Source organism: Dendropsophus ebraccatus, chromosome 2, assembly GCF_027789765.1.
Source record: "Dendropsophus ebraccatus isolate aDenEbr1 chromosome 2, aDenEbr1.pat, whole genome shotgun sequence".
In the NCBI taxonomy this organism is placed as follows: Eukaryota; Metazoa; Chordata; class Amphibia; order Anura; family Hylidae; genus Dendropsophus; species Dendropsophus ebraccatus.
This window is the reverse complement of record NC_091455.1, coordinates 162267466-162287254: the sequence shown is the minus strand read 5'-3', so window position 1 is coordinate 162287254 and position 19789 is coordinate 162267466. Positions and strand designations below refer to the sequence as shown.

General features: G+C 41.2%; 1 protein-coding gene across 3 annotated transcripts in view; it reads right to left on the bottom strand.

Moving 5' to 3' along the window:
• GADL1 (glutamate decarboxylase like 1) overlaps window positions 1-19789 on the bottom strand; it is a 195041-nt gene that overhangs the window by 129064 nt on the left and 46188 nt on the right. For 2 of the 3 annotated variants that reach the window (XM_069960402.1, XM_069960401.1), the window contains exons 3-5: window positions 14225-14351; window positions 1040-1130; window positions 448-554 (exon numbers count right to left, since the gene is read on the bottom strand). In XM_069960402.1, the coding sequence (XP_069816503.1) occupies window positions 448-554; window positions 1040-1130; window positions 14225-14351 (325 nt within the window). Of the gene's footprint in view, window positions 1-447; window positions 555-1039; window positions 1131-14224; window positions 14352-19789 lie in introns of those variants that run through there. The other variant, XM_069960403.1, reaches the window with a different exon arrangement.

Below are 19789 nucleotides of genomic sequence, written 5' to 3'. Positions count from 1 at the left end.
TTTACATCATGAATCAGTTTAGGCCCAGCTTTATTAAAAGGAACCTGTCACCCCCCGTGCCGGGGCAGAGCCCGACCAACCCCCCGCTAGAGACCCTTAAACTTACCCCGAAGAACGAAGTCCCACTCCTGGAGCCACTCCTGCTGCTGGGATATCACCATCGGAAGCCCGGCACGCGTGCATCAGAGATGAGTCCGATGCCCATAGAGAATTAATGGAGCCGTCATTGTTAATGAGCATCGGACTCATCTCTGATGCGTGTGCACCGGGCTTCCGACGGTGATATTTCGGCAGCAGGAGTGGCTCCAGAAGCGGGACTTCGTTCTCTGGGGTAAGTATAAGCGTCTCTAGCAGGGGGTTGGCCGGGCTCTGCCCGCCACGGAGGGTGACAGGTTTCCAGGTTGACAAAAGTTTTGTGATTCACAATAAACATAAAAAGTGAACTACCTGGGCTAAATATACCATCGCCTTCCTTCCAACCTAGAAATTCCATCATCTTTAACAGGACTGCCTCCTCAGTAAGTATAAATACAGGGGATACTTCATATGTATACCTAAATAAAAAGAACACAAAACACAAAAATTTACATTGCAAGAACTAGAATAACAGTTTAGCTTTTATTGATGGAAGTGCATTAGTAAATCATCCCCACTGTGTTGACATTGCAGCTAAAAATAGGGAAAAGCAACAATATCCTAAGTTTCGTTGTTTCTTTTATGAAAGCAGAACCTTTTTTCTAATTTCATACAAATACTCTAAAGCTCTGCATCAAACAATGAATGAATGAATGAATGAATGAGTGCATGAATGAATGAATGAATGAATGAATGAATGAATGATTACTTTCTGCTACCAATTATACCCCATCATCTACCTGTGTAACAAGGCTTATTTAGTTACTGGTCATGAAAAAGCGATATTTACCCAAAATCTTAATACAATTACTTGCATTCTTTATATTTTATATAAGAAACATGTTCACTCCCTCTATGGATCGGCGCATCCATTTAATTGCTATTAAAAAATAATACTACTTACACACTTGGGTTCAAAGCTTCAGTAATAAAACGTCCCGCTAAAGAGTAATGATCCATTCCACCATACAACTGATTGAAGAATCTTGGATGACCTTAAAGGAAGAGAAATGCATGAGCTGCCAAGTAAATGACTAAGGTTATATAGATATATTGTAGTAAAAGAGACACATGCTAGCTAGATTGCTATGTATGTTATAAGTTGAGGCTCACATATCACTGAAGGCATAGGACAACTAGCGAATAAATAATCATGTTGTTTCAAACTGCCTGTCATGGTTTATGAAGTGTAGTTAGTTTTTACAGTATATCATTTAGGCCTGCACTCATCCAATACAGTGAAACGTCAGTTTTCTTGTTCTTTAAGCAGTCTATATTCTCTAAAAGCTATGAGTATGCTTAACCCTTTCTTGACCTTAAGCCATTGACCTTGTAGGATCAGGATGTGATCAGCATGTGATCATTTGATAGTTCAGACTATTATCACACAGTTATACCAAATATGCTTTTCTTTTTATTCAACTTTTTATTATAAGGATGATGGGAAAAGGTGGTGGCTTGACTTTTTAGTAGTGGATTTATATACATGTATACATTTTCAAAATGTTTCTTTACCCTTTTAGGCTGGGTTCACACTACGTATATTTCAGTCAGTATTGTGGTCCTCATATTGCAACCAAAACCAGGAGTGGATTAAAAACACAGAAAGGCTCTGTCCACACAATGTTGAAATTGAGTGGATGGCCGCCATATAACAGTAAATAACTGCCATTATTTCAACATAACAGCCGTTGTTTTAAAATAACAGCAAATATTTGCCATGAAATGGCCGCCATCTAATTAATTTCAACATTGTGTGAACAGAGCCTTTCTGTGTTTTCAATCCACTCCTGGTTTTGGTTGCAATATGAGGACCACAATACTGACTGAAATATACGTAGTGTGAACCCAGTCTCAAAATTTTTCTAGGAAACTATTATAAGCAATGATTCTATTTCACAGTGATGTATTAGATCGACAGTCTGCTGGGAGACTGTAGCAGCAAATCAGTCCCAGCAAATATTAAAGGGAAAATGTCACCCCCCGTGCCAGGATGAAGGCCGCCCGACCCCTAGCTAGAGCCCCGGATACTTACCCCATCTCGCCAAGTCCTGCTCCTGGAACCGTTCCCGGGACGGTGGGGTGACAGGTTCCCTTTAAGGCCTAGCAGAGGCCTCTGGCTACTTGACAACCGTTACTGATTGATGCATCTAAACAGTTAAATGGCCAGCATTATACTTACATTTCTAATGTAAGTCATTAACAATGGGTCTCAGCTGTAGATTGTAGCTAGCATGTGTGGAGTATGGCATGAGCTTAGCATTATACTTCCTCGCCCATCCCATGCCATAACTGGGGTAAAAGATTCTTTGGCCAATCTTTAAATAATTATTTAATAATTCTGGGACATTTTTTTATATTTTTATGTTGTGCCATTACTTATTCTTGCTAGAAATGTATAACTAAATAGTCAATATGGGTCTTATTAAAGGAGGTATATATCCTTGCACTGTCTAGCACTGGTTGCACCCAGTTGACAATTTACACAGCTTTAAAAAAAGATGTCCCGGAATTGGGATTTTATAGGGAATACAGGTATTTACTAAATGAGACATGTTAGAAGAAGCCACAGGTTCTCTTCAAAAATAATGAAAAGTCAGGTTGCAGGGGAAAAAATTATATGTGCCATCAAAATAGTTACATGGATGTACAGAATGGTGAAAATTGCTTGGATATGGTAATTGTAAACCATATGACATATATGACAAAGGCCAATGTGTCTGTGTGGAAACTTGTGTTATTCACTGTACTTTATATTGTTGCAATAAAAAAGATTGGTTTCTTGGGATGCTGGACATCTTACTATTTGCCATCAAATCATAAGCACTGACTTGTGCATTAGGTCTCAACATCATTGTACTGGCTGGCTGTTATATAAAGATGATTACTAAGGCCCTTTTTAGGAGCTTGACAGCATGCTACATTGGGCAAGAAGTTTTGGCAGGTTGATATAGCAAAACATGCATGTAAACCAATAGGTATGTCATGTGTATGTCTGCTTAATTTACAATATTTCCTGATTTGCATCACAGTGAATATATGTCATGCTCTATGACATAATATATTTATATCAGACAGTGTATATACTTTTTTGGTGCAATATCTACATAGGTGTATAGAGGCCCTTTTCCAGCAACTATCACTCCAGTGTTCTAATGGTACAATGTGTTTGCTCATTGGCTCAGAAGACTAATTGATGATTAGAAAACCCTTGTGCAATCATGTTCACTCATCTGAAAACAGTCTAGCTCGTTACAGAAGCTACAAAACTTACCTTCCTTTGAACAGATTGCGTTTCTAGAGCATCACATTTGTGGGGTCAATTAAACGCTCAAAATGGCCAGAAAAAGAGAACTTTCATCTGAAACTCGACAGTCTATTCTTGTTCTAAGGGCCCTATTCCACCAACAGATCTGACAACAGATTATCTGCCAAAGATTTGAAGCCAAACTCAGGAACAGACTATAGACAGAGAACAGGTCATAAAGGAAAGACTGGATTTCTCCTCTTTTCAAATCCACTCCTGGGTTTGGCTTTAAATCTTTGGCAGATAATCTGTCGTCAGATCTGTTGGTGGAATAGGGCCTTTAGAAATGTAGGCTATTCAATGCGAGAAATTGCTAAGAAATTAAAGATTTCCTACAACGGTGTGTACTACTCCCTTCAGAGGACAGCACAAACAGGCTCTAACCAGAGTAGAAAAAGAAGTGGGAGGCCGCGTTGCACAACTAAGCAAGAAGATAAGCACATTAGAGTCTCTAGTTTGAGAAACAAGACGCCTCACAGGTCCCCAACTGGCATCTTCATTAAATAGTACCCGCAAAACACCAGTGTCAACATCTACAGTAAAGAGGCGGCTGCGGGATTTTGGGCTTCGGGGCAGAGTGGCAAAGAAAAAGCCATATCTGAGACTGGCCAATAAAAGAAAAAGATTAAGATGGGCAAAAGAACACAGACATTGGACAGAGGAAGACTGGAAAAAAGTGTTGTGAATGGATGAATCCAAGTTTGAGGTGTTTGGATGACAAAAAAGAACGTTTGTGAGACGCAGAACAAATGAAAAAATGCTGGAAGAATGCCTGACGCCATCTGTTAAGCATGGTGGAGGTAATGTGATTGCCTGGGGTTGCTTTGGTGCTGGTAAGGTGGGAGGTTTGTACAGGGTAAAAGGGATTCTGAATAAGGAAGGCTATCACTCAATTTTGCAACGCCATGCTATACCCAGTGGACAGTGCTTGATTGGGGCCAATTTCATCCTACAACAGGACAATGACCCTAAACACACCTCCAAATTGTGCAAGAACTATTTACAGCAGAAGCAGGCAGCTGGTATTCTATTGGTGATGGAGTGGCCAGCGCAGTCACCAGATCTGAACCCCATTGAGCTGTTGTGGGAGCAGCTTGACCGTATGGTACGCCAGAAGTGCCCATCCAACCAATCCAACTTGTGGGAGCTGCTTCTAGAAGCGTGGGGTGCAATTTCTCCAGCTTTCCTCAACAGATTAATAGCTAGAATGCCAAAGGTGTGCAATGCTGTAATTGCTGCAAAAGGAGGATTCTTTGATGAAAGCAAAGTTTGATGTAAAAACAATGTTATTTCAAATACAAATCATTATTTCTAACCTTGTCCATGTCTTGACTCTATTCATTTCACAACGTATGGTGGTGAATAAGTGTGACTTTTCATAGATAACACTAAATTGTTTGGGTAACCCCAAACTTTTGAACGGTAGTGTGTGTATATATATATATATATATATATATATATATATATATATATATAAATAATTTTTTTTTTTCTTTTTTTTTTTTTCTTTCCCTGTTTCAAAAAAAAAAAAAACTGCCATTAGCCAAACAATCTTCAACATCAGTGATATCTATCAAATCTCTCTCTCTTTTTTTTTTGTAATGGTAATATAAGGCTGTAGTGGGAACAAATTCTATTATCTTATACAATGATAATCTGAATGGCTGACTACATTTTAGTTTGTACAGGATATAAAAGTGAGAAGGAAATGGAAGAGTTTCAGCAAAGCTCATGAATTTGCAGCTTTCATTACAGCGGTTTGTAATAGCCTTTGAAGATTGAATGCATTCAAATATAAATACAGATTCTCGTGTTTTCAATTAACCTTGTCACTTTAAATACGTGCGACTCAGATTAGCTTTCATCTATGTCACCCTGGCCATCCACCACAGGGTCAGCTTTCCCCATTAGCAAAGGACTTAGTGAGTCAACAGCATTAAATCAAAAGGATTGTTTGCCAATTCATTGTCATTATTTGTAAGAAAATGAGAAAACAATTCCCTCACATAAACAAGCAAATAAAACGTGTCTTTATCGTAAAACTGGCACTACCCAACCTCTTTGGCCTTAGTGAACTTTACCATGGCACCGAAATCACAATCCAAAAAAACAAATATTCATCATTATATGCCTCATCCTTTATTATTCATTATGTATATTATGTACTGTATATGATGACTTCATGTTTCATTAAAGGAAATCTGTCAGCTCTATATCATGCTCAGAGCTGCAGTCATTTACAGACAGCTGATATGGAGATTAAACAAATGATACCTGTTTGCCATGATACTGATGGCTTCTTGCAAAAATAAAATCATGTTTTTCTTCTAAAGGGCCTATTCCAGGGGTCGTTTAGAGAAGCAAACGAGCGCTCTCAGCGCTCGTTTGCTCCTCGTTCCCCGCTCGCTGCCAACGCTATTCAACGCGGCTACAGCAAGCGGGTGAGTGCGGGAGGGGGCGGCGGGGAGCTGCCAGGGGACAGCCCATAGGATATAGCAGCGTCTGCTGCCGACGCTCCTATTCAATGGAGCGACGGCAGCAGATCGCTGCTATATCAGTCGCTTGTTTTTCAACATGTTGAAAAACAAGCGACTGCAACGATCAGCCGACATGAACGATGTCGGCTGATCGTTGCACTCTATTCCACGGGACAATTATCGTCCGTAGCGGCTGATATCGGCTGAATACGGACAATAATCGTTCCGTGGAATAGGGCCTTAAGCTAAAGTTGTAGATGCTGTGCTGAGCATCAGTATGCAAACCCCTTTCCTCTCCCACGTCTCCTTGCCCTGCATAGCTGACGTAAAGGGTTTGGCTTCTAGCACTAAGCCTTGTATGTCAATGATGCAGAGCAGTAAGAGAAGTGCAGGAAGGAGGAGGTGTGCATGCTGCAGCTCAGCACAGCGTCTATGATTTTCTGATTTTATAAGGGTCCATTAAGTCCAACCTATATTGTATATTACGGAATACACGGAGGGGGGGGGGTTACTAAGACTATGCAATTATTAGTTCAAACAGACTGTAATGCTTATGCCTTGGTGCAGTCCTTGGCTTGTGGTATATGGCAGAGAGTGCGCTTTTAGTCATTATTTTGCAATTGCATTCTATCTTTTATTTGTACTTCTCGGAACACTGTCTGAATACAGTTTAATTCCTTCTGCTCTGCTGATTGAATTCTTACCACATCTATCTTTTCCCTCTTGGTTCCATCTGGCCTCTTAACAGTTAACCTCTCTTTTGCTTTGGTGATTGACATCTGGTCTTTCCATTTACCCTGTGCTGTGTCTGTTTCTGTTTGTGGGTGGTCCAATCATGTCCTGGACTGGGCCCATAACCTCCTACAAAGTGTCACACAGTCCTTCACTCCACACTGGTTATTAGTCTTAAAGTGCCACTTCAGACCAGAAAGTGGCTGGAGACTGGGGGCCGAAGCAGTGTGATGCAAGCCCCAGCACTGTAAGTGGACGTCGTTGTTTTCACCCACCTCCTCTCTGGCAATACTGAATAAAGGCCCCCCCGCCCAAAGTACCCCTTTAAGGGTAAAGGAACACAGTGAAACCTAAGCAAAAAACATAGTATGAACTTAGCCAGAGGCTACACTGTGACTTTTAATAAGGCTACTTGGCTACTTTGGGCTACTACGAGAAAATCACTGATACATAGGTTGAAGGTAAGTATTATACCCCCACCTGTCAGGGAAAGGGATCAGGTCCCGATCACTCATTGACAGGTACTTCTCCTGTCACTGACTCTCTTCAATGCCTTAATTGCTATAGATCGAAGTGTTTAAAGGGTTAATGACAGGCAGCTGGGTGATTCCTGTCATTATGCCTGACTCCTGGGACACTAATGTGTGTGGAGCTACTCACACTGAAGCCGCCCTGTATGAATTAAAACCTCTTTACAGTCAGGAACTGTTCTTACTGCACAGGGCATGAGCAGTAGGAATAAATACAGTATATGTATTGTGGATGTGAAGGGGTTGGGTAATGGCTATAGTCCACAAGTTTGCATACAACTCAATGTATTGCTGTGAATCACAGCTGTAAACCAATTTTTAGTGCTGCAAAAAATCAGTGTAATTCTTGTGAAAACCTGGTACAGGTCTGCATACCTACAGTACATCCACAGGAGAAAGCTGTACATGATATATGAGAAGAGAGAGTTTTTTTTTCAAACAATATTCTGCAGTACTGGATAAATTAAATGAAAACAATGTATGGTGTAGCAAAGTGCAATGTGCTGATGTTTTATTTCATCTCTTACTGCCCATAGGCATAAATTATAATTTCACATATTCACTCATTCTTCTTCCCTTGTCACATACACATCATCACTTGTCACTCAAAACTCATCTCTTATCGTTCATCACTCATGGCTCGTTGCTGATGGCACATGACATGCTACTTATCAGTAATCATTCTTCGTACTTAGCAAATCAGATACACTTTCCATTCGGATAATAATGTCAGAGCCTGATATATAAAAGCAGAGTCACTGGGGGAATTTATTAATGATTTCACTGGAAAAATAGCACAAAAAAGTCTCAAATATTTGCACAGTGCCCTCAAAAATATGTGCAAGACACAGAAAAAGTCATAAATTTATGCACAAATAAGCAATGGCACTTTTGGGTATGTTCACACGTAGCACATAGGCTGAGGTTTTTGCACAAAGATGAAAGTAAACAGTGAGATTTAGGCTATGTTGATACTGTATAATGTCTTATTTTGGATGTATTTTGGCTGTCTTTTCAGACGGCCATGATCTTGACATGAAAATACGGCCATGTTAAGCAAATAATACCCATATTTTTTATAATAATAATGTTATCAAACATGGTGTAAAGTAGAATTGGCCCAGTTGCCCCTAGCAACCAATCAGATTCCATCATTCCACCTTTAATTTTTCAAGGAATCTGTGAAGAATGAAAAGTGAAATCTGATTGGTTGCTAGGGGCAACTGGCAACTGGCTAATTCTACTTTTACACCTGTTTGATAAATCTCCCCCATTGTGTGAGCATAGTCTTAATATGCTATTTATTCTTTCTTTATAAGACACAGAATAAAATCTGCAATTAAATTGTCAGCATCAGATCTACAACACTGTGTGCATATTTTATGCGGCAAGACTCATGTATTACACTCTATGGATTTTACCCTCAGATTTGTGTGAAAGCTGCAGTTTATTCTGGGACATATAACAAATGAAATATCAAATTAATGGTGAAAATTTTCATGAATTAAACAAGTTTTTTTTTTTTTTTTTTTTAAATATATCTGTCTCCAGAAAATGGGTGGGAAGAAAGAATAATACATTTGCAGAGTAAACAGCTGCCCCATCAGCTAAAGAGAAATAAAGCAGTGCACCCCTCTCTCTTCTGCCTCCCCCCATGTAACAGATTGATTCTCGGCAGTACAACAACAAGAGCATCACAGTGTCTCATTAGTGAAGTTAATAAAGCCTGTCATTGCTTCAGGGGCAGTGTTAAAGATAGCATGCCTAAATCCCTCATGCTGACAGACCAACATTTCTTATAAGTTCACTTCCTCTGATAATTTGCTAACACAGGTTGTATGAAGGTGACAAATCCCTGCTTCACTGCTCAAAAACATTACACTCTGTTCACAAAAATAACCTGCCCAAAAATTTCTGATATTTGTTTTTTTTTTTAAATGGGTTATCTGGGCTCTCCTCATAGCTCAATATAGTCCAACATATGTGCCATGAGATGACTGGATTAGAAAAAACAAAAACTCTGTTAGGAAATATAGATGATATCTGTGTCTGTATATGGGTACCATGTAGTCGTGATGGGAATTGCAGCCTGTAAATCTAGATGCTAAATTTTATTACATTTATTTAAGAAGAAAAAAAGAACTCAAGGATATGTAGTATAAGGATATAGTAGTACATCATACTATAAAGAAAGTCTACACAATACACAGTGAAGGTTAGGATTCTGGTGATGGCTATAGTATCACAGTTGTGATAACTGGTACAGAATTCAGAATATATAGTTAGGCTGGGTTCACACTACGTATATTTCAGTCAGTATTGAGGTCCTCATATTGCAACCAAAACCAGGAGTGGATTGAAAACACAGAAAGACATTATGGGAGATTTATCAAACTGGTGCAAAGTAGAATTGTCTTAGTTGCCCCTAGCAACCAATCAGATTCCACTTTTCATTCCTTACAGATTCTTTAAAAAATGAAATGTGGAATCTGATTGGTTGTTAGGGGCAACTAAGACAATTCTGCTTTACACCAGTGGCCGCACATCGCTATTACATGTAGTGATGCGTGTCCGACACCTGATTTTAGGTCAGGGCCTAAAGAAACGATCAGCCGAAGGAGTGATAATCGGCTAAATTGGCCCGATATGGCTGATTATCGCTCCGCATAATAGGGCCCTTAGTCTTAGATCATTGGCAGAACATGAAGCACAGGTAGGGGGGTAGACAGAGAGGCTTAGTTAGATGTATGTCAAGCTGCCGCCACCTCCTCCAGAATGATTGATTGCTGTATACATATCTGTGTTGTCAGTTTCCAGGGTTGCACAAGGTATACAAGGATCGATTTGTCATGCTGTGTAAAGGTCGACAAGTCACTAAATGTACAAGGACCCTAATAATTTAACACCTCACTTAAATACTATAGTTGGAAAGGAATAGCGGATTAGAACAGGTGTCAATACAAGTGATAGCTTATGATTTCATAATGAGCAGTGTTAAATGCACTGTACTTTTAGGCTATGTTCACACGCTGTATAAACAATGTCTGTTCCCCTGTGAACAGTTGTGTAATTCTACCTACAACCGGAATTAATTATCATGTCCATGTGACATGCCCATTTTTATTATATTTTTTTGTTTCATGACAATATCCAGGATTAGAAGAACATGACAGCTTTTTGATTTTCCAAAAAAAAAGTTGCCTTGCCTACCTTAAGGTTATGTGTTGCATTGTAACTCAACTACATTTAGGCCTGAGTTAGGACCTGTGGACAGTGGCATCATTTTTAAGAAAACAGACATGTTTTTCTAATCCTTTAAAGAGCTGACCACTCCTCTCTTTCCCTTTACAATGGATCACCGGATTATCTCTCAGACCTGTTGTAGTATTCGGATTGGTCTGTGCCTGTCCTGCACGTAACAGCAGTGTTTTTTCTTGTCTCTTAGGAAATCATAGACGCTCTATAGCACTTTTCACTGGACTAGGCTGATAATCATACACTATGTGGGTTCAGAAGCCTATGTCATAATGATCTAATGCTGGGGCTAGTTCTTAACCCTTATGTGTCATGGATAAGACCTGTTTTTAAACCCTCTTTACCAGAAGTCACAGCAACTAGGTAGTATGCAAGGACCTTAAACGGGTATTCCCCCCAAGAGCAAAAAAAATGAAATGCCCCCAAACCTAGCTGGTCTTACTCGCCAAGTCCCCCTGAGTATTTTGAGCCCTCTCCCGTCTTTCTAGCTGCTGCTGTTCCCGAGAAAAAGTTTTTTTTTTTCTAAAAGCCGACTATATCCAATATGGTGCCAGCCAGGAAACTAAATTTCCCAGCATGCAGTGCTTCTCACTGCTTGCCGGGACCTGTCACCACATCACTATATATCATGTCACACAGTTTCTGATTTGAACCGATAGCAGCTTGCTGGGACCTGCAGTTTTACAAAATATATCAAGTCACAGAGCTTCTGTAGAACTATAGGTCCCAGCAAGCTGCCATCCATCCAAATCAGAAACTGTGTGACCTGATATATTGTGATTTGGACTGATAGCAGCTTGCTGGGACCTGAAGTTCTACAGAAGTTCTGAGACCTGATATATTGTGTAGAACTACAGGTCCCAGCAAGCTGCTATCCATCCACATCACAATATATCAGGTCACAGATGTTGATGGATAGCAGGATCACGGGGGTCGGCCGGGAAAAGGCAGCGGGGTTGGGGGGGGGGTCTCATTTGCGATTGCTGGTAAAGTATATTTAAGCCCCAGGGGTGGGGAACTGGTACGAGTCAGCGGCACAGGTGGGGCCAGGAGGCGGCTGACAGTGCGATGGGGGAGTGCCGTATATGTATGCCCCGGGAACTGGTGCGGGTGAGCGGCAGCGGCGTTGTGCGGCACAGGAGCAGCCAAGACGGGGCTGACAGCGGGATTAGGGGGTGCAGGAGCGATCACCGGGAGTGAATCATAGGTATACCCCGGGGTGGGGTACTGGTGCAGGAGAGCGGCGGCGACGCACACGGGGCGAGCGGATTCTGGTTGCGGCACAGAGCACAGGAGCGGACAGAACGGGGCTGACAGGAGCAGGCACCGCTGGGAGACTGGTGTGGGGGGCGGAGCCGCTGGCTATGCGCTATGTGTGGAGACATGAGTCTCCGGGATTGCTGAGAGCTGTGGTGCCCCAGCAGCAGGAGGAGGGCAGTGTCATCTGCTGGGGAAGGGGTGGCTCTGCCAGGACGGGTGACGGCGGGAGGTGAGGGAGGTGATCGTGGCCCCGCTGTGATGTGTCGGGCCCCGGGATCCCCTCTCAAGCAGATCACAGCCTGGTTCTCACGGCGGGGAAGCCGTCCAATGCCGCTTCCCCCTGCGCCTGGCGGCTAGCATCGGGTGGGCTACGGGGGGGGGGGGGGGGGGGGGGAGATGGATGCCGCTGGCGGCCAGCATCGGGTGAGTTGCGGGGGGTCGTGAGGAGGTCTGCCACTGGGTGAGCTGCGGGGGGGGGGGGTGTTGTCTGCTTTCAGAGAGGTAGACATTGAACAGCAGCAGCTGCTGTCACCGTCTATGTCCTCCCTCACTTCAGATTCGCTGGGTTAGAAGCACTAACCCGGCCCATTGAAGAGAAGGAGGACACGTGATGCCGTCTCGGAAGGTCGGGGCCAGGAGCAGGGAGCGTGTCGGGTTGGACTGAGGTCTGATGATTCTATGCAATCTGTGGGGGTGAATGCAGCTAGATAACAGCAAAACTGTGCAGAATCCATAATAACTTTATATTGGAAAGATGGAAAGCTACGGGTGGGCAGCGTATTAATGCAAAAATAATTTTGGGGGGAATACCCCTTTAATCAATTCAGACACTCTGCATTTAGTCCACTGAATTTTGGGCTTAATCCAAATCAATAATCAAATCAGAAATACATTTTATGATTTATGGAAAACCTGCAGAAATTAATTTCAGATCTTTCTCTCATAACTAGTATAAGGACATGCCCCTGACAGGTAACACCCAGTTGTCTAACTAGTTTAATTTCCAATAGGAATAACAGATTAATGGTACAACACAGAGCTATAAGAAAAAAAAAGTTTATAGATTAATTGTTTCATAATCAGTGCAAGTATAGTGGTGCCTTGGATTACGAGCATAATTTGTTCCGGGACAATGTTTGCAATCCGAATAACTCTTAAACCAAAGCAAATTTTCCCATAGGAAATCATATAAATGCAGACAATTGGTTTCACGCCACAAAAATAACAATTTTCTATTCTGAATAACATGTAAAACAAATGAAAAAAAAAACATTTAAAAACAGCTGAATATGTGATAATGTGATAAATTACTGTACAGTATAGCAATCAGCATGTGGAGTATAATGTATAGTAAGAGCATAAACCTGAAAACAGCAACAGTTTGTAGATACAGGATGGAACTGCAGATCCCCATAATGCAGTAGCATAGTACAACAGGCTAGCATAGAGAAGCAGGGCTGCTATCAGAGGTCTGTGTGGTCACCTGACAGCAATGGGGAAGGGGTGTGTGTTTAGCATGGACCAATCAGGAAGTGAGAATAACAGGGCTGTGCAGGAGGACAGTGACAGAAACTTTTCTATACAGCAGTGTGAATGGCTGATTGTAAGTGGAGGAACATAATAGCAGCAGTGTGAATGGCTGAGTGTAAGTGCAGGCACATTATAGCAGGAATGGAGAGGAGGGGAAACACAAAGGCTGACAGATACTGAAGGGAGCATGAAGAAATGAGCAGGACAGATGTGGGCACAGTATAGAAACACTCTCTGTCCAGGAGCTATGAAGAGATTACCTCCACAGTCCTGTCCCCTGATGCAAGCCACAGTGAGGGTGATGTCCTGGATCAGAGTACAGGGCTGTAAACTATGCTATGCAGACCAAGCCTCTCCCACCCAGTACAGGGAGCTCTTAAACCAAGTTACAATTTTGAAGAACTGTGAGCTCTTCTTGCAAAACGCTGTCAATCCAAGTTAATCTTAAAGGGGTTGTCCAGCAAAAATCTTTTTCTTTCAAATTAACTGGTGTCAGAAAGTTACATAGGTTTGTAATTTACTTCTATTAAAACAAATCTCAAGTCTTCCCACACTTATTAGCTCCTGTATGTCCTGCAGAAAATGTTGTTTTGTTGTTTTGTCGACACAGTGCTCTCTGTTGACATCTCTGGCCGAGACAGGAACTGTCCAAAGCAGGAGAGGTTTTCTATGGGGATTCATAGAAAACCGAGACAGAGTTTCTGTAGGTAGCAGCAGAGAGCACTGTGTCAGACTGAAAATAAAGCAACATTTCCTGCATGACATACAGTAGCTAATACATATGGGAAGACTTGAGATTTTTTTAATAGAAGTAAATTACAAATCTATATTACTTTCTGATATCAGCTGATTTGAAAAAAAAAAAAAAAAATCACAGGATAGCCCTTTAAACTGAGGTACCACTGTATTTACTAAAACAGGCATGTCAGGAAAAGCCTCAGGTACTCTTTTAGACCAACAAGCTCAATATTCAGTACATTTACAGCTTGATATCTTACTTGTTTTGACGCTGTATTTGATAGCATTCTGGCAAAGTTGAAATAATTTCTGATGAGGTTCCCCAGTGTCTTTTATATTCACATCTAGAAGTTTCTTGAGTTGTTCAGGATCTTTCCATTCACAGACCTATAAGAGTAATGAGAATAAGCTGTACTATCACATTATGCTTGTTGACATAAGTAGCAGCCTTTAGTTTTACTCACAACCTTTGGTAAATACTTTATACGTTATTTACACCCTTGGGTCTAAGTGAGATTGCCGATGCAGTTAGCTCACCCTCTCCATGGTCCAGGCAGCTCTAGTATTTCTAGTACATCCAGTTTGAACAGTATGCAGTAAGAGTATTGTTAGTACACCTTGTTTTTTTTTATTGAAAATCCTGTAGAAGTTTAAACAGATCACTAAACAAAAGAAGGATTGCATAGGTAGTTTACAGCATAGGGAACTACTGAATATGTAATCAATAGTTTGTTCATTGAGCGGATCACACATTTCTGCAATATTCACATAATGTATGACAAAGGCCGTTGTTTGATACGGCCTTTGTTGGCAGTTTTAGACAATGGCAACTGTTTTACATGTTCATCTGACCGATACTACATTATTGGCCAGTTGAACACTATTTTTAAATCATGGGTGTGTCTGGAAATCAATTAACCATTGATTTCCAGGCACAGTACAGCTGTCATGACAGCCACACAGTGTGTGAACTGTCAATTATTTGCAGCGGCTGTTTCCGAACATTGACATTTACATTGTCAATTATTTGTGTGGCTGTAGCAAACAGCGGCCGTTGTTCAATATACTGTGAGAACAATGGCCACTGTTTGCTCTTTTTTCAATGCTGCTCATTATTGTAAGACAAGAATGGACATTATTTTATTTGCTAACAACAGATGTTTTATCATAAAAAGTATGTAGTGTGAACATGGCCTAAAAGGGAATCTGTCAAATGAAATTCACTTTCCAAACTGCTGACACTGTTAGATAGGTGTTAGAAGACAGAAGACACATTGTAAATGTTCTTCCATAATTTTTCATCACAATGGGGGGGGGGGGGGTTTAGGGTTAGGGTTGGGGAATGGAACCCTGTTCAGATCTGTTCAGACACTCAGCTGTCCCATCATGTCTGTGAAATGATAAAAACCTAATTGAAAACCAACCATGCGCTGTGGCTCCTGTTTAGGTAGTTTGGGTTCCTGGCAGTGTGGGAACCTCGTCATGCGCGTACTCCCGTGTGTGTACATTACCTTTGTTTACAAATGCTGAAGCCGGTAGAATCTGATTCTATTTTTACAAGACCACGCCTCATAGAAGGGATCAGAGGACCGATGGAGTCTGTGATTATCAGTTGGGTTGTAGTACGCTATATGATACAAGATTATGTTATGCATATAAAATGTTATACATTCTGATGTTATAATTGTTGTGGTTACTATGGTTATATTTACATATAGGCGAGCATTGTATTGGATGTGGAAGGTGCGTCTTAGTACTAATCATTCTATGTATAACACATGTATATCTTTTTGTGAACCAATCAGCACTCTACATTTTGTATTTAAGAAATCCGTTTTTGTAATTAAGAAATACGTTTGTATTTAAGAAATCAGTTTGGCACTTTTTGTTTATGCTTGACAAAGGCAGATGCATCCGCCAAAATGTTGCATATTGATGGTGGATAGAATAAAAAACATCACTGGATGCTATTCTGAGCCCCTTTGTCTTCGCTGCAACCCTACTTGCATAGGTGTTATTGATGGTGATGGATCTTGTAGCTTTCTCCCGGGGGCAACTCCCTAATACTGTTGTCTAGAGTAAGGGCCAGCGTCATTATTTGACTTACTTGGGTAAATCCTGGGCACCCAGCACCTCTATGGGCCCAGTCGGCTTGCCCCGAACATTTTTGGCCCCTACCAGTGTGTTCTCCTCTCCCTTTTTCTGCCTGATCCAGATGTACCCTGTAGCCCCCTCATTTGCCATTTACCTGTGTCCCAGAGATCAATGTTTGTTATGTTTTTTCCTTACTTGGTTTTTTGCTTATTGTATTAGCATTGTAAATTGTGATACTGATCAGTGAATTTTATGACCCTCTGGAATCCAGATCTGGGACCTTCTACACTCTCCAGAGGTGTCATCTTCACCTGGTAATATGGACCCACCCTGTCCCACACTAACTGATGTGACACAGGAGGTGGGAGCAGAGCAGGTGAGTTCAGGGTGTCTCTGTGTAGGGCAGATAAAGACTTAGCTGGACACAAGGCCTCGCTGTGTTGCTGTGCATTTGATATGTGACGTGTCCATCGCAATGGAATAAAGAACTTAATTGAAGAAAAGACTAACGGCTCAGTGCCTGTCTCCAGTGGTCACGAGTCCCTTTCGTGACAGTGAGTTCTGTGTGTCTCTGTGTGGGTCAGATGAAGATTTGGCTGAACAAAAGGAGAGTAAGCTGCGGCGCTCTTCCTCACTATGTTGCTGTGTATTTGATATGCTAAGTTTCCATTGCATTGGAATAAAGAATCTAATTGAAGAGAAGACTAACTGCTCAGTGTCTGTCTCTCTTGGTCACAAGTACTTCTTGTGACAGTACAGAGAATGCAGGGAGCATCCGGTGCAGGCAGTGTCTCTGTACCAGTGTCATCCGCACAACAAGTGTCCTACCAGCCAGACACTGACTGAGGTGAGACACGGCTTTGGCCAGTAAGAAAGGCATTTTTTTGGAAGGGTGATATCTTACCAAAATGATGCCATGATGAGCAGGGACTGGGCACATTAATGCAGCAGCTGCAGGTGATTGGGTAGATGAGCATCACTGAGCAATTTTACTAATTTTCACCCCCAGAAAACTTCTTTGAAAAGCCTTACCAAATATATCAATTTTATGTAAAATTTGGGCCAGATTAATCAACAGGACACTTACTCTGGTTGAAAAAATGTTTAAAGGGGTGTTTTAGAGAGTAAAGGTTTTTTTTTATCATTGTTTTGTTAATACATTGCTTTGATAAAGTTTTATTACATTGTTAGGCCATGTTCCCACTGTATAAGTTTCGTAATAATCACAACCATTGTAACAATGGCCGTGATTACTACAGGACTTACGTAGTGGGACCTTCTAAGGAATCCCGTCCAGAGTGTATACACATAGTATACACTCCGGACGGGATCCCTAGCGGTGCTGCAAGAGACTGACATGTATTCAATAAATAGCAGCCACAAAAAACCTTGTCAGTTCATACAAAGTCAGTTCACTCCATTGTGTACAGCAGGGAATTCGGATGGGGGCGCGCACGGGTGCACTCGCATCATAATTAAGTGGCGGATGATTTTCTCAGACAGTGGCCAGGTCACTGAATGGCCGGTGTCTTACCACATGTGAACATAGCCTAATATAATATCATCTAAATGAATGTATACTTTTTTCTCTATATATAAACTTCTTTTACATGGCAGCAGCAAAGGTTGATACAGGCTCCTTCTGCTGTCACCAGTGTGTGTTGGAAACTGCAGGCCTTCTAATAAACCCTTCTCAGACCCCTATTCTGATCAAGCACTGCTGCACAGAGCTATTGATCCAGAGCAGGGTTCCTTCTCCACCCCCCTGTTGGTGGCAGTTACTGCCACTCAACTGCAGTTGACATATAAAGTAAAAATATACATTTATTTTACTATATTACAAAGTACACACAGTCTCCAGCTTTATTCTTTAGCTTAATTTAGCTCAAAAATCATATTCTTGCAGAATTTACTCAAAAAAGTAAATACTTTTAGAAAAATGTGTCCCTGTGTTACGTCTATGTTTTATAAAACAAACTTTATATAATGTGTATTGTATTTTATAACAATAAACAAGCCTAAAGGCAAAGCAGCCAAACTCCAGACCACAGCCAAACATCTGATATTTAATTTGTTAATTAATAAACTATAAAAGCAGAAACTATTAAACAAATATAGCTGTGCACACCATTAGGAATACAAGATGTGTTCTATAATAAAATCCTCATCTGAACAATATTTTCTTCACTCCCTGCAATGTTGGGCAGAATTAGATAAAATTTTCTCCTTTATCATGGATTTTTGAAACATTTATTATGGCTCATTTAGCACACATAGTGGCAAAAATGTATGCAACTTATCCATCCTTCTGCTGTTTTACACAGAACCATTAAGCAAGCTAGTAAACTGTAAAAGCTTGCCTGGAGCAAGCCAAAGAGCATAGCAAGAAAATCACTATGTGCGAATGGAAAGTAATTGATGATGATTGAACAAGATTGTAAACTATAAACTGCAAAAAAATTGCTTACTTGAGTCTACTTAGTAGGTGTAAATGGTGTACTGTCAGAATTAATCAGCAATTTATTTTAAAGGGGTTGTAAAATAGCAGCCGTGTCACAAATATGTGGGTGGCTGGTGTGAGGCATACCTGGCTTTTAAAGTAATAGCCATGTTCAGATGTGTTCTTCTTAAGGGTATTGCTAGCAGGTCATGATAATATAGTCAATTTGTATTATAAGAAATTGTAATCCTTAATTAAATTCAAGAAAGAATGGACATATCTGTATGTTATAAGCTTCACTTCAGTGGGTTACAGCCAAAGAGTAATATCCTAGCATCTCTTTAGCATTAGTTAAAGCGTAACTATAATTTAAGTAGCCAAAAAATAAAATACCTCAAATAAAAAGCCCACGTGTTACCCTTTAAAAAGAGCCCTAAACTGTGTTGATAGTGTGTGCGCTTGCTGAGATATCACCAGTTATTTGGCTCAGAAGAATAAATGAATTTTGCTTCTGGCTGACTGAAAGTGGGCATGGCCTATCCCTCATCTCCCTGGCTGGGTCCCTCCATTCACTAAGCAGCACCTTAGCAGATGGTATCACACACAGTGGTATCAGATACAGAGCCCCAGCATACAGTATGACACAGTAAGATTAGATGCAGAGCCCCAGCAGATCGTATCACACACAGTGGGATCAGATAGAGCCCCAACATACAGTATCACACAGTAAGATTAGATACAGAGCCCCAGCAGATGGTATCACACACAGAGGGATTAGATACAGTCATCTGCTCTCATAACACTGTAGGATAATGTCAGCCATGGAGGTGGGGCACCTGCTGCAGACATCTGATGGTGAATGTTATATGTTCTATGGAAGGACTACAGCTGTGTTGTCCTGGGACTTGTAGTCCTCCCCAGGGCCGGCCTTGGGGTCGATGGCGCCCTGTGCAAAACTTTATTTTGGTGCCCCCGCCCCCCTCGTTGATACCCCTGAATAGTGAGATAGACTAAATCTTACAGCTTCCTATCCCTCCAGACATCTCCCACAATAAAACCACAAACGAGTTGGGAGGCTGTAGTATTTAGCTATGATAGACTAAATCCTACTACAACGAGCGCCAACCCCTGACTGTTATGTATGTGACCTTTTCATCACTTTTAGATTTTTTGGGGGGATGTGATTTGGCCTTTTTGCGATTACACCATTTACCGTGCAAGATCAGGAATGTGATCATTTTATAGTTCAGATAATAACACTTCAGATATCAGAGTATGCTGGGGTAGAAGT